Source organism: Myxine glutinosa, chromosome 11, assembly GCF_964187855.1.
Source record: "Myxine glutinosa chromosome 11, kmMyxGlut1.1, whole genome shotgun sequence".
Lineage (NCBI taxonomy): Eukaryota > Metazoa > Chordata > Myxini > Myxiniformes > Myxinidae > Myxine > Myxine glutinosa.
Window position 1 is genome coordinate 22,045,957 of NC_136271.1, and position 14,954 is coordinate 22,060,910.

At 43.3% G+C, this 14,954-nt stretch overlaps 1 protein-coding gene across 2 annotated transcripts in view; it reads right to left on the bottom strand.

The window, feature by feature from the left end:
- Positions 1-14,954, bottom strand: part of CARNMT1 (carnosine N-methyltransferase 1) — a 39,083-nt gene that overhangs the window by 8,086 nt on the left and 16,043 nt on the right. Inside the window, exons 4-6 of one of the 2 annotated variants that reach the window (XR_013624913.1) lie at positions 5,339-5,479; positions 4,558-5,158; positions 1,817-1,930 (exon numbers count right to left, since the gene is read on the bottom strand). Coding sequence is in view for 1 of the 2 variants with exons in the window: in XM_068130301.2 (XP_067986402.1) it covers positions 1,817-1,930; positions 4,977-5,158; positions 5,339-5,479 (437 nt within the window). In the remaining variant the exon portion in view is untranslated. The remainder of the gene's footprint in view (positions 1-1,816; positions 1,931-4,557; positions 5,159-5,338; positions 5,480-14,954) is intronic. The other variant, XM_068130301.2, reaches the window with a different exon arrangement.

Consider the following 14,954-nt stretch of genomic DNA (forward strand, 5'->3'; position numbering starts at 1 on the left):
CCTCTATTTACATGAAATGGTTTGGTCCAAAGCGAACGGCTTGCGGAGTTTGGTAAAGAAATCGCCATAGCGTGCACGTAATTAGTTTTAAAACATAGTTTAACGGCAACATAGTTTGCCAACGTGAAATAAATGAATACGCTCTCAAATGTGCCGTCCGAGGCAGAGTCTGTTCGCCACGTTCGGCACACGTGATAGCTCGCTGCTCTCTGATTGGTTGAATCGTTTTTTGGACATAGCTCGGTAACTACTTGTCCGATTAATATGAAACCTTGAAAAGGCACATCCTCGGGTCCCCAGCAATATACCTGGCAAGTTTCAAGTATATCGGACCCGTGGTTGTCGAGAAACAGCGGTCACAGACATACATACATACATACATACATACATACATACATACATACATACACACAGAGATTACTGGAATTATAGATAGATGACGGAATTGACTCGGCAGCACGGGAGGAAGAGGAAGAAGGAAGAAGGAAGAGGAAGAAGCGGCGATCTCTTACCTCACGGCTCCGGCGGCAGCCCTCGATCCTGTAGGAAATGAAATCAAGCGAACGAAAACCCGAATTCAATGTACAAAAAGAAATGATTTATTATGCGGAACCCGAGAACAATGGACGCGCCGGGAAATAACTATGCTTCCTAAATCGGGATCCCGCACACCTCACTTCCATCAACAGCACAGGGGAATGAATTAAGCAAAAATAACCATTGTGTGCGCGTTTGTGTTGGCTTATATTTGTGCGTCAGGAATCGTCCAGTCTCAGCACGTCGTCCAAACACAGCTCCGGTTGGCGCAAACTGCTCGGTCGTTGGCGCAAACTGCTCGGTCGTTGGCGCGAACCAGGCCGCGACGCGCCCTTGCTCGCTCGGCCCCGATGAAGGCCTCCCGCGCGAGGCGAACGAGTGCGCAGCCCGCTCCCCAACAGTGCCCTTCCTCACGAACGCGGCACGGAAACCGTGGCTCTTCGTTCTTGGGGCTCTGCCGTTTTACAAACACCCCACAAGCAGTCTCTCCTCGGTTCGCAACCACAGGTCACGTCCCGCACACCGTCGCTCGCCAACGTCCGACACGAAACGGGGAGAGTCGATGACAGAGGAATACGCGAGGGCCAAGCGAGAGAGAGTATCCAACAACGACACAGGAAGGAGAGGGACGTCGATGCAGACAGAGGCAAAATGCGACCGCTCACTATGGATCCAGCATCAGAAGGCTCAAAATGTCAGCTCACGGTTCGTGGTCTCCTTCTCCTCTGACGTCACCGCCCTCCCTCGACCAATCCTTTGCAAGGTGGGCGTGACCTCAGCCTGCCTGTACGATGTCTGCCTGCCATGGTGTAACACTGCGCGGCCGCTTGCTGGTGCTCTTCCGGTCAGTTTTATCATCTTGTAGCGGAGGGGGATTAAATTAATGTGGTGCACTAAGGGCCTATCTAAATGTCTATGGGAGTGCGTCGCCATAAGGGACACTGGGATGCTCACAGAGGGAATGACACACAATGGAATTTTACCCATAATCCCTGTACTAATTAGCATGCCCCGCCCCCTCGTAACAGGGACAACGATACAAGCTTAATCCGACATTCGGGCTACACAGAACTTATTACAGGTGAGGTTCCCTATCACGACAGCCAGACACCTACCTATGCAGATCTACCTGGATCTAGATATTCCTCTATCCCTAATTCATAACATAGCGTAACAGAATAACGCCATGGGATATAATTATGACAGTTCAGCAACAAATCCCTGGTATTGCACCAGCTTGAATACAAGACAGTTTTTGAGACTTGAAAGTTTTGCTTACCCATGTTTATCCACACTCCACCGGGCTTTAGAATCTTCCAAATCGCTTCGATGTAGTCAATTATATTGTGCGCCGTGTCGATGAAGAAGCACGTAGCAACACAGTCCCATGCATCTGAGAATAAGAACATCATACCATGATGGAATGGCACCTATCCCAAAAAAAAGTTGAAAAAGCAAAGCAGAATCCAGCACTTGCACAACCACACAGTGGCACGGAGCTTTTATGGAACACTTGATTTGATCATCCTTTTCCAAAATGTAATGCTCATCGAGTGGCTTGTACATATGTCGCATAGATATCAAGTACCTGAGGAGGCTGCATACAAACATGTATCTTTACACTCACATTGGATTTGAACCACCTTCAGAGGCCATTTTTCCCCACAGAGCAGGGGTTGGCCTTTTTTGGGCACCGTGGTCCCCTTTTGAAGCAATGTTTTATGGCCGGATGCTCTTCCTGCCGCCAACCCTGTTAGTCGCCTCTTGCGACACACAGGGAATTACCAATGAACTGGTACTCAATTTGCGGACCTCTGAAGGATGACAGGCTGAATCAACCCCCATGGTGTTAATTCAGCGATCGACCGGGATTCAAACCCAGGATCCTAAGATCCCAAGCCAGCACCCGAACCGCTAAGCCAACAGCAGGCTCACTCACATTGGATTTGAACTGCATTGGATTTGAACACAGTGCTATCGGAGGATAGCTCAGACATCAGCCACGAGACGTACAGTCATGTGAAAAAGTAAGTACACCCCATGTAAAGTTTTGACTTTTTCAACATATTTCAACATACAGCTATTTGATCTTAATTTCAACAATATTGACAGATAAAGGTGATATAATATAACAAATATCATGAAACATTTACATTTTGTAGTCCATTGTATAATTTAAATAAACATAAATGCAAATTTCGCATGTGGAAAAAGTAAGTGCACCCCTACATTTATCACTACTTCAAATACCTAAAATTAGAATCAGGTGCACCAGTTCAGGTGCAAATGATTAGAACATCATTGGAGAGGACCTTGGAGGAACCTGTCTTATTTAAACCTCAGACATTTAGTTTGGTTTGCTCTTTGTTGTTGAAGTGTGCGGCGTCACCATGCCTAGATCAAAAGAGCTCTCTGAGGCCTTCAGAAAGAAGGTTATAGATGCCTACGAGTCTGGGAAGGGATTTGAAAAGATCTCCAAACAATTTGAAATCAATCATTCGACTGTCCGGAAGATCATCTACAAGTGGAGAAGATTCCAAACAACTGCCAACTTGTTCAGGCCAGGCCGCCCCAGCAAGTTCAGCCCGAGAGCAGGCCGCAAGATGCTGAAAGAAGTCTCCAAGAACCCCACAGAATGTCATCACGGGACCCCACAGGTAGCTCTTGCCACTGTTGATGTCAAAGTGCACGAGTCTACCATTAGAAAGAGGCTGCACAAATTTGATCTACATGGGAGGTGTGCCAGGAGGAAACCTTTGCTGTCCAGAAAGAACATCAGGGCAAGACTAAAGTTTGCCAATGAACACCTAGGCAAAGACCAGCACTTCTGGAACAATGTGCTCTGGACAGATGAATCAAAGGTAAAGCTATTTGGCCACAGTACCAGAAGACATGTTTGGCAAAAACCAAAGACAGCATTTGACCACAAGAACCTGATACCAACTGTAAAGCATGGTGGTGGAAATATTATGGTTTGGGGCAGCTTTGCTGCATCAGGGCCTGGGCAGCTCACCATCATAGAATCCACTATGAATTCTTCATTGTACCAGAGGGTGCTTGAGGATAATGTGAGGCCATCTGTCGGAAAGTTGAAGCTCAACCGAAGGTGGACCTTGCAACATGACAATGACCCTAAACATACCAGTAAATCCACCAAGGAATGGCTGAAAATAAAGAAATGGAGGGTTCTGGAATGACCAGGTCAAAGCCCGAATCTAAATCCCATCGAGATGTTGTGGGGGGATTTGAAAGGAGCTGTGCATGCAAGAAACCCCTCAAACATCGCACCGCTGAAAGAATTCTGCATGGAGTAGTGGGCAAAAATTTCTCCCAGTCGATGTCAGAGACTGGTAGACAGTTATAAGAAACGCCTACTTGAGGTTGTTTCTGCCAAAGGGGGCAATACCACCTATTAGAGCCAAGGGTGTACTTACTTTTTCCACATGCAAAATTTGCATTTTTGTTTATTTAAATTATACAATGGACTACAAAATGTAAATGTTTCATGATATTTGTTATATGATATCACCTTTATCTATCAATATTGTTGAAATGAAGATCAAATAGCTGTATGTTGAAATATGTTGAAAAAGTCAAAACTTTACATGGGGTGTACTTACTTTTTCACGTGACTGTAGTAGCTATTAATTGTTATGAGATTATTTTACACTTCTGAGCTTGTGTTGGATATGAAGTTAATTTCCAAAACATACTACTTGCCACTTTCAGTTTTGTTACGCTAACAGATACAATATGCGATAATTTGCATGTGGCATTTAATGGTTTGACTGTTTAAAATGTTTTGGTTTATTCCAAATGTCCATGAGAAAACTACTTTCGTACCAACAAGCACTACGTGCCTTCGCCAATTTAGACTAATCTGTGTTTGAGCTCCACTTTGAGCTTCAGATCAATGTAAAAATCAATAAATAAATAAATAAAGGCACTCAGCATTAACATGACTTGTGTCCATCGTGACTCAATCCTTCAAGAGTGAAGGAACAGAGGAGGTGTGTGTACCAGCGATAGACTTGTCCAACTGCCACCAAGTTTTGGAGAATGGTGAGAAAGATCAGACCTCAAGTGAGCCTGATGTTGAGGCTTGTCTCAGGAGCGAAACACACTGATTGCGAGATTTACATAGAGACTGCAGGCTCCCATCATGTTACTACAAGTATTTAGTACCAGTAAAACTTACAAATAAATATTACTCAATTGCATTGTTGCAAGGACATTTGTGTTACACTTTGATTGAAGGAAGATAAGTGGCGGAAGGTTAAGGTGGAAGCGGGAGGGGGATGTACGAGGGGATGGGATGGAAGAGGTGTAAGAAACATGTTTAATGCAGAAGGAAGTTTTGGAAGATGGTAAATATAAAAAGACCAAAAAGGGAGATGCAGGGAAACAGGAAGATGAATAGGAGAAAGAAACCAATTGACCCTCTTCATCTGCATAGATTTCGAGGAAGTCGCCAGCTGTCATTGAAAAGTTACTGCCATCTGGAAGGCAGCTGGGATCTATATCCGGTAAGAAAACTGGGCGGATCTGATCAGCCGAACGCCAGTTATTGCTGAACTGTAATACCCAGGGGTATAGAGTTTTCTGTTCCACACCAGGAGACCTGCAATGCATAAAAGAAACGCCAAATTGGAAGAACCCATCAAGGAAGTCGGTCTAGTCTGGGGTGATATGAAGTGATTGTAGAAGGAAAGAAACATTCAAGAAGAGTGAGAGAAGGCACAGCGGACATAATTCTAGAGATGGTAAATGGTACGAAACCGTATGTGAGTTTTCCCCTCACCTGTTGAGGATATAGTGGGAGACAAAGAGCATGTAAAGACTCCATTCATTGCCCTGACAGGTATAGCCAAGACTAGCCAGCTCCCACGCCAAACGTCCAAGGCCCGCACCAGGAACAAGCACGTGGACATATTCTGGATTACTACAGCAACAACAACAACAAAAGGACAAGTTAAATCATTACAAAAATAAAATGTTGTGTCATGAAGGTATGAAGTAGGACATACAGGTGAGACATACATGTATTAAAGGTATACTTCACTTGTACTCATTATCAATAAGATTCCTTAGAATGCATTCGCTAAGGTGCCACACAGTTTTCATTGCATTACAACACAACTGCAACGATTATTTTTATTTTACTTTTGCAAATACTTAGATGTAATGTCACACACAATGGAAAAGTCAGGAAAAAAACAAAATCTGACATACCGTGTTCTATTCAGTGCATTAAAAAGTAGTTCTAGTCACGGTCAGTACACGGCAACGCTGACCAACAATATTATATTACCCAAAATGCTTCTTAATTTGGTGTTTTTGTATATCCTTCTCTCTCTTCCATCCAATTCTTTCCTCTGGGTCTTCAAGACAGCTATTCACCATTATCTCAAAATCAACCCCCATCCAAAGTCATGATCTTTTCCATGCCCATTAAACCACCCCCACCCCTCTCGGAATTTTGCTTACATATCCATCTTGTCTCCTGCTGGTCCCTTTGTTATGTTGTGTCCTCATCTGTCATGTGTCCTAGCTCTTCAACGAGCTTCGATTATGTATAAAACATTTTTTTCAAAATGCTGAAGAGGTATAATGATGTCACGTGCTCAGCATGCAGGGCCCAACTAGCTGAGTGCATGGCCCGAACAAGTGGCCTTTTGCTCAGATGCTTCAAGCAGTTGAGCGAGTGTTAAACCATAGAACAGATTCCCCATGCTGTCTCCCATTGATTTAACGACTGCAATGATGGGAAGCCTATTTAAAATTGATTGATTAACAATGCAGCAACCTTTAACAACAACTAAAAGGATGTCAAATGTTGATGTAGTTTAAATGGCAGCATCCCAAATAGATCAATGGAACAAGTCGATGAACTTGGCATGGGTATTCCTTGATGCTCCGGTTTTCAGAAGTACAGCTCGTGTTCACCATCTTAGGGTCATTGATGACAAGGTTATTACCTTTATACTGGCAAATGATGAAACTCTTACAAATCCATTTGGGATATTGAGGAAGTGGAAGCAGAACCAGAATATCCTGATGAACAGAAGCAGCATGTCCTCGAATATGTTGGAGACCATTTCCTGATTTTCCTAAGTGAAGGCTGTCAATGCTGACAAGCATGACATGTCATGATGATAAAAGTAGGTGAAAAATAAAATAAAATAAAAATCGCACCCGTGTCCGAAGGAGGCGGTTCAGTTTGGCATATTTAATATGAAATAGGCAAAGCCGAGAAACAAACGAAACCCATTAGAATTACCCTTTATAATTATCCTAGAGAAACAAATTATAATTACCCTTTATAACTCTTTAGAACACTCTAGAATCAACCTTTACAATTATCCTTTAGAACAAATTGTAATTACCCTTTATAACTCTTTAGAACTACCCTTCATACCTTCAAGAATTACCCTCTAGAATCACCCATTAGAATTACCCTTTAGAACGCATTAGAACGGTAGGCATTATAACTACCCTTTAGAATTACCATTAAAATAACCATTTAGAACCCTCTAGAACCCATTAGAATTACCCTTTAGAACCCATGAGAATTACCCTTTAGAATTACCATTAAAATGACCATTTAGAACCCTCTGGAATCCATTAGAATTACCCTTTAGAACCCATGTGAATTACCATTTATAACCCATGTGAATTACCATTTATAACCCTCCAGAATTACCCTTTACAATTATCCTTTAGAACAAAATATAATTACCCTTTATAACTCTTTAGAACTACCCTTTATAACCTTCAAGAATTACCCTCGAGAATCACCCTTTAGAATTACCCTTTAGAACCCATTATAACCCATTAGAATTACCCTTTAGAACGCATTAGAACTACCCTTTAGAATTACCATTAAAATAACCATTTAGAACCCTCTAGAACCCATTAGAATTACCCTTTAGAACGCATTAGAATTACCCTTTAGAATTACCATTAAAATGACCATTTAGAACCCTCTAGAACAAGCCTTACGCCTAGGTCCCCCGTCGGTGAAGTGATGTGAGTTGACAAAGTGGAAGACGCAAGGCGGCCATCTTGGATTTTGACGTGGCGACCCAATTTTCAATAGCGTTCTTCCTTATGCCGAGATACACCCACACACCAGATTAGAAGTTGGTACTTCGCTTATTTTTCAAGATATTCCGCTCACAAGGTTCAGACATACATGGCGTCAGACATACATGGCGGCGGCCATCTTGGATTTTGCCGTGGGTTGCACCCACACACCAAATAAGAATTCGGTCCTTCGCTTACGCACGGACGCACGCACGGACGGATGGACACACGGACGGCGGGGAAAACCAGTCCCCCTTTCGCTCCGCGGTGCGACTGGGGACAATTACCCTTTAGAACCCTTTAGAATTACCCTTTAGAACCCTTTAGAATTACCCTTTAGAACCCACTAGATTTACCCTTTGGAACTCTTCAGAATTAAACATGATGGGTAAGAAAAGCTCATCTTCATTTTTGACGGATGGACAGACAAAGCCAAATATTGAAGCGGCTTCACCACTTAAAAATGACTGGTCAAAATTATCAACAAAAAGGAGAAGATAATAAAGAAGCCCTTCTTCATTCTCAAGACTGCAATTTCACCAATTTTAGGTTTCAACACAACACAACGCAGCACACACTGCAACTCTCGGGGAAGCCTCTTCACGGTGGTTGTAATCGCCAACGCAAGTCGGGGACCAAATCTTCCCCGTTCTTCCCTGCTGCCCAGATTAGTCAGAGCAGCACGGTGACGGTCAGTGCCGATCAGTCTCCATGGACCAGCCCATTCCCTCTTGTCTGTGTCTCTTCTCTCTCCTCCTCCTCTCTAATTCTGTTGTGGCCCTGACTAGGTGATGGCGGGGGTACACCGTCCTGGATGTGGGGGATCTCTGTGTCGCTCCTGGGAGATCGATCGGCTGTCTCCGTGCTGCGGGCTTGTTCGAGAGAACTGTCCGGGGTGATACAACAACAAACACGCACGCACACACACACACAAAGCACGCACACAATGCACACACACACACACACACACACACACACACACACACACACACACACACACACACACAAGCTGTTTTATTTTAGTAACAGAAGATGCATGAGCAAAGCGTTTGTCCTGGTTGAGAAGAGTGATGCGTGACTGGACTGGTTGAGAAGAGTGATGGAAATGAATGTAGAAGGAAGTAGAGGACGGAGAAGACCGAGAAAGACTTGGCCAAAGATAGTGGAAGAAGAAATGCGGGCAAGGGGGTTAACAAGGGGAGATGCAGAAAATAGGGCAACATGGAGAAGATTGTCATGGGGACCGCAAGGCTAACCCCCGCTCTAGCAGGGAAAATGGCCTTAAAATGCATGTTGTTGTTGTTGTTGTTGTACTGTACCTATGATGGCAGCTTACGTGTCGTGTTGGGTGGCATTCCCTGTACTGGCTTGATGGCGAAGTGAATGTTTTGGAGGTGCCCAACCCTAGAAGCAGCAACGTAAAGGTGCCTGTGTGTAAAGCCACACACCAACACATAAAAACACACACCACCGACAACCAACACACAACAAACACCAACCACTAAAGTCACACACAAACACGTCAAACCACACACCAACACATGTAAAGGCACACATCAACACATAAAAACCACACGCCACACAAAAGGTGTAAAGCCTCACACCAACACGTGAAAAAACCACACACCAACTACAACCAACATCAACATGTTCAAAGGTATAATCATGGCTCCTATTTATAGTTATTGCTAAAGTGACCCAAACAAGCAACCAACGTCTCTACCATTCAAGTGGGTAGTCTCAGTCAGAGGGTTGAAGGGGTATACAGGGGAAGATAACACTGCTACCTGCATATTCACCAGAAGAGATTTTGCACTCATGTAGTCGGATATTGTGTGCCTTCCTGAATATTCGTCATGTACCATTGCACAGGCCTTCGTGTGGGTTCAGATTATGAAGAACAAGCAGCATGCGGCCGATGCTTTTGCTGATGCTCTGACTCTCCGCCGCTCTGACGTCACGTGTTCACTTCATACTGCTTGTTTTCCTGCTAACATTTTGTTTCTTTGGACGCATGGTTTTGGTTTTTCATGTAATGAGAAACTGTTCGTAATATGTACAGGATAATTCCTGCCAACAACATTCGGACCCTAGATGCTGAATGCACCGAAGTTGGGCTTTAAAAGCCGAGTCTGAAGCAAATCTTCACGCAGCTCGTCTTCACGCTGTTGAAACCAAAGCGTTCAGAATCATTGGAATCTCCCACGATGAAGCTAACTCCAAGGGCCTTTCACTCACTCACCGCAGGCAGGTTGGTGGTCTTTCCGTCTTCTACCGACTCCTCTCTGGCCTTGCCCCCCCAGCTCTCTCTGGGCTCTGTCCCCCAAATATTCCTACAGGTCGCACAAGATCTGCCTGCAACCCTCTTATGGTTAAACTGCCAAAATCAAGACTCTCTGCTCACCTTCACTCCTTCATTCCTCTTTTCTCCCGCCTCTGGAACAAACTCCCTCACTCTCTTCAATCCCACTCCAACCTCCAGGTCTTTAAAACAGCTGTTCACCACCATCTCTTATCTTCCCCCATCCAAAACCTTGATCTTTTCTACCCCCGCTAATTTCACCCCAAATCCACTTTTTTGAAATACCAACTTCTGTCCTGGAAGTCCTTGGTGTCCTTGTGTTTTATACTTCTCACACCCCCCACCCCCACCCCTTCCCACGCCTCCTCCCCCCAAGCCCTCTCCCTCCCACACATCTCCCTGCTCTCAAATGTTGTGGTTGTGTGCTTCCCCTTCTCTCCCCATCTTGTCTTCCGCTCCCTCTTTTTATATATCTTGTTTGTCTGGTTGATTTGTTTGTGAAATAAATGTTAGCTCTTTCACGAGCCTCGATTCAGTATACAAAAAAAAAAAAAAAGGGTTTTCATACAAAGAATTATTAATGTTAAAATACCAGATGAATCTCACAAATCGTAAAGTATGATAATTCACTGACTTTAATGTTGACATAAATTGATCATAACCATCCCAACTTTTAACTAGAACGGCACTCGGTAGAGTGCATACCTCCGCAAGGCTGAACAGTTTATGTTGTTGTATATCCACCTGAAAGGCTGGATCTAAATCCCGACCTGAACCAACATTTTATCCATTCGTCCTTGTCACACACCCAACCTGTCCACCAGGTTTCGTCCGAATCGGTGCATAACTTTTTGTGATATCATGCTATATATCGTTTTGGCCCTAACTCAATGGTGAAGAACCACTTGTAAAAATTTAAAAATTCTCGTGTCCGGCTCTTCACCAGAATCAAATTGGTTTGTCCTCGTCACACGCCCAACCTGTTCACCAAGTTTTGTCCGAATCCATCGACAACGTTTTGAGATATCCTGTTCACAGACAGACAGACACAGCCAAGGGGGTAAAAACATAACCTCTTTCCACCTTTGGTGGAGGAGGTAAAAAGATTCACTTGTACACCCCGAGTACAACCACCAAGTTTCAACTTTCTGTCAAGTGGTTTATGAGTACTACAGAGACAGACAGTCGTTTTAAATACAAAGCTAATAAGATATACTATCGTTTTCTTGCAGAGAATCGACATATGTTCTTTTATTACCACCGGAGGTGTCAAAGACAGGATATCTCAAAAAGTTGTGGACTGATTCGTACGAAATTTGGTGGAGAAGTTGGGTGGGTGATGAAGTTGGGTGGGTGATGAAGTTGGGTGGGTGATGAAGTTGGGTGGGTGATGAAGTTGGGTGGGCGATGAAGTTCAGTGGTGAAGATCTGAATACGGATCCGAGAATTTTAAAGTGATGCTTCACCATTGATAGATGGGGCCAAATACGATGCAGTATAGATGGATGGTTTTGAGGACCAGTTCACTGGTAATTCCCTGTTTGTCATTAAAGGCGGCAAAAAGGGTTGGCGTCAGGAAGGGCATCCGGCCGTAAAACATTGCTTCAAAAAGGGGACCGAAAAACAACAACAACCACGGTTCCCGAAAAAGGCCAACCCCCGCCTTGCGGGGAAAAATGGCCTCTAAAGGTGGTTTTTATATAGCGCGTGATATTTCAAAACGTTGTGGACGACTTATGCCAAAACTAGGTGGATGAGTTTGCAAGGTGACAAGAACAAGCCGGTTTGATTTTGGTTCAGGTCCGGATTCAGATTGGTATAAAAAACGTAAACTGTTCAGCCTGGCGGATGTATGCGCTCTACTGAGCGTTGTTCTAGTTACCCTCGCCGGAGGAGAGCGTATTGCATTTGAGTCTGTATATTTGTCTGCACAGAATAAATATGATTACCTCTGTCACCAAAGGTAAATGGAGGTTATGTTTTCACCCCTATCTGTTTGTGTGTCTGTTTGTTTGTCTGTCTGTCAACAAAATATCTCAAAAAGTTGTGGATGGATTCGGACAAAATTTGGCAGAGAGCTGGCGTATGTGACAAGGACGAAATTATTAGATTTTGTTGAAGATTCGGATCCGGCTAGTATAATTTTTTAAAAGTGATTCTTCACCATTGGGAGATAGGGCCAAAAACGATATATAGCAGGATATCTCAAAACGTTGTGGACGGATTTGGACCAAACTTGTTGGACAGGTTGGGTGTCTGACAAGGAAGAATCGATTCGATTTTGGTGAAGATCTGAATATGGATTCGGATAGGAGACCTATTTAATTTTTACGTGATTCTTCACCATTGGGAGATCGGGCGAAAAGCGATAAATAACATTATATTTGAAAAAGTTATGGACGGGTTATGACTAAACTTGGTAGATAAGTTGGTTAGGTGATAAGAACAAGCCGATTAGGTTTTGGTTCATGTCCGAATCCAGATCCGGCCGATCAGTGGGATACAAAGCATAAACTGTCCAGCCTGGCAGAGGTATGCGCTCTACTGAGTGCTGTTCTAGTTTTCTCTGCAACTGTTGGTCCGATTAACAGGAAATTTTCACCATAGGTGCACCTCATCCTGTAGAATTTTTAGCCGCGTCGCAGACTCTGGTCATAGAGTGCCCTCTGCTGTTGTTGTTGTTGTTCTTCTTCTTCTTCTTGTTCTTCTTCTTCTTGTTGTTGTTCTTGCAGAGAAGACAAAACCTCAAAGCTCCACCCATTCTGGGAACCATAGCTCCACCCATTTTGGGAGAGGCTTCATATAAACAAATATCCACCATTTTATTAACTCGCATAGCTTTGAGGCCTGTTTTGTAGGCCCGTGGTGTCTTCCTCTCTCACACAGTTTTATTTCAAATCAAATTCGATATATCATTTCATTTTTCACAGTCGCTAACATAGTTTTAGACTCGGTTGAAAAAAAACGGGAAGAAAATCCGATGAAAGTTGCCCTTTATAGAACGAAATGAATTCTCAAAGGCCTGTAACTTCAAGTCCATTGAGATTTTTTTTTTTTTTATCGCGGCATGGTCAGTCATACACCGCCCGAAATAACAGACGGGAAAATGCCGAGATATATTAAAAATTCGTCCATTTGATGACAATCGTCACGATGAAATATTTAATTTATACGTCGTCACAATAATGTGGAGAGAGGAGCATAGCTTCGTTCACGTGTCGCCACATACGGGAAATTGCCGAGATTTTTTTTTTTTAATCGCGGCATGGTCAGTCATACACCGCCTGAAATAACAGACGGGAAAATGCCGAGATGTATTAAAAATTCGTCCATTTGATGACAATCGTCACGATGAAATATTTAATTTATACGTCGTCACAATAATGTGGAGAGAGGAGCATAGCTTCGTTCACGTGTCGCCACACACGGGAAATTGCCGAGATATATATTTTTTAAATCGCGGCATGGTCAGTCATACACCGCCTGAAATAACAGACGGGAAAATGCCGAGATATATAAAAAATTCGTCACCACACACGGGAAATTGCCGAGATATATTTTCACTTTGCACAAAAATAACATCAAGTAATCGAATCAATAGGAATGTCCTGTGCCTATAACATCGACGTTATAGGCACAGCTGCATCTAGGCATTGTGTAACATCGACGCGGCTTTTGTTTTAATTAAAACTTTTTGTACTTGTTAATGATAATTATGACGTCATAGGTCACGTAGTACGGGCGCCATCTTGGAAAAACCGAAAAACTGCAACTGCATCGAAAAAAATGAGACTGAAATATATGGTAATAACATATGGTAATCATGATGTCATAGGTGCCTCCACGTCATAATTCGACAAGTACAAAACTTCATCCGATTAAGATGAAATTTTTTGAGCGTCATCTCGTCATCAACTCACGGGATAAATTAGTGGAGAAAAAATAAATAATTATGACGTCATCGGTCACGTAGTTCGGCCGCCATCTGAGAAAAACCAAAAAACTTTGCACCTCTATATCTCCAAAAGCAAATGGAGACATGGCTCATTGTAAAGAACTCTCCATGTGGAATAACATATGTTAATGATGATGTCATAGGTGCCTCCATTATGACGTCATAATTAGAAAACTACAAAACTTCATCCGATCAAGATGAAATTTTTTGTGTCATCTCGAGATAAATTGGTGGAGAAAAAAAAAAAAGATGATGACATCGGTCACGTGGTTCGGCCACCAGATTTATTTTAACGAAAAAGCCTTTAAAACCACTTAAAACATGTCCTGGCGAGGGTCTGCAATCTCCGATTGCTCTTTCTTGTTATGACTTGTAATACCCACTCCCTGCAGGAACGGCGCCACACAATACACATTTACATAGAGAATGCTGAAACAAATGGTGCTACAAATGTTTTTAAACACGAGAAACATTCCCAGATACACGCTGAGTACATTCGCCAAGTTTCAACTCATTCAGTCCAGCAGTTTAGGAGTGTATATAACACAGACAGACAAAGGTGGCTAGCTTTGTATCATAGATACCGTCTCTGAGATCCGTAACAATTGGTGTCAGGAGTGGGATTGGACCTGAACCAAATTTCAATCCACCTTGAAAAATTTGGTCAAAATTACGAGCGGCCGAAATTTTGTTTAACATCCCAATTGAGTTGTTTTTTTGTTTGTTTGTTTTTAATCCAAATTGAGTCGTGCCATGGATGGTCAAGGCGATCGGATGGGGGGTTATGGCGGTGCAAACTATAGTTTATGGGGTTATGGCGGTGCAAACCAAGCCAGGGAGGGTTTGGATAATTGTATAGGGAAATAGCTGACCATAGGTAACTGTAGAGTTAAGTAGCGACATGTACCTGTAGTAGGGGACGTAGCAGATTAGTTGGATTATAACGACGAGGGAGCGCGGTAGTATAAGGGGCGACTGGGAAGCGCGAGTTTCAGAAGGGGGGTAGTCAGCTTAGACGATGCAGTGTGTGTGAAGGAGGTGATTGAGCAGCGTATTGTGAAAAGTGTGAGTTGA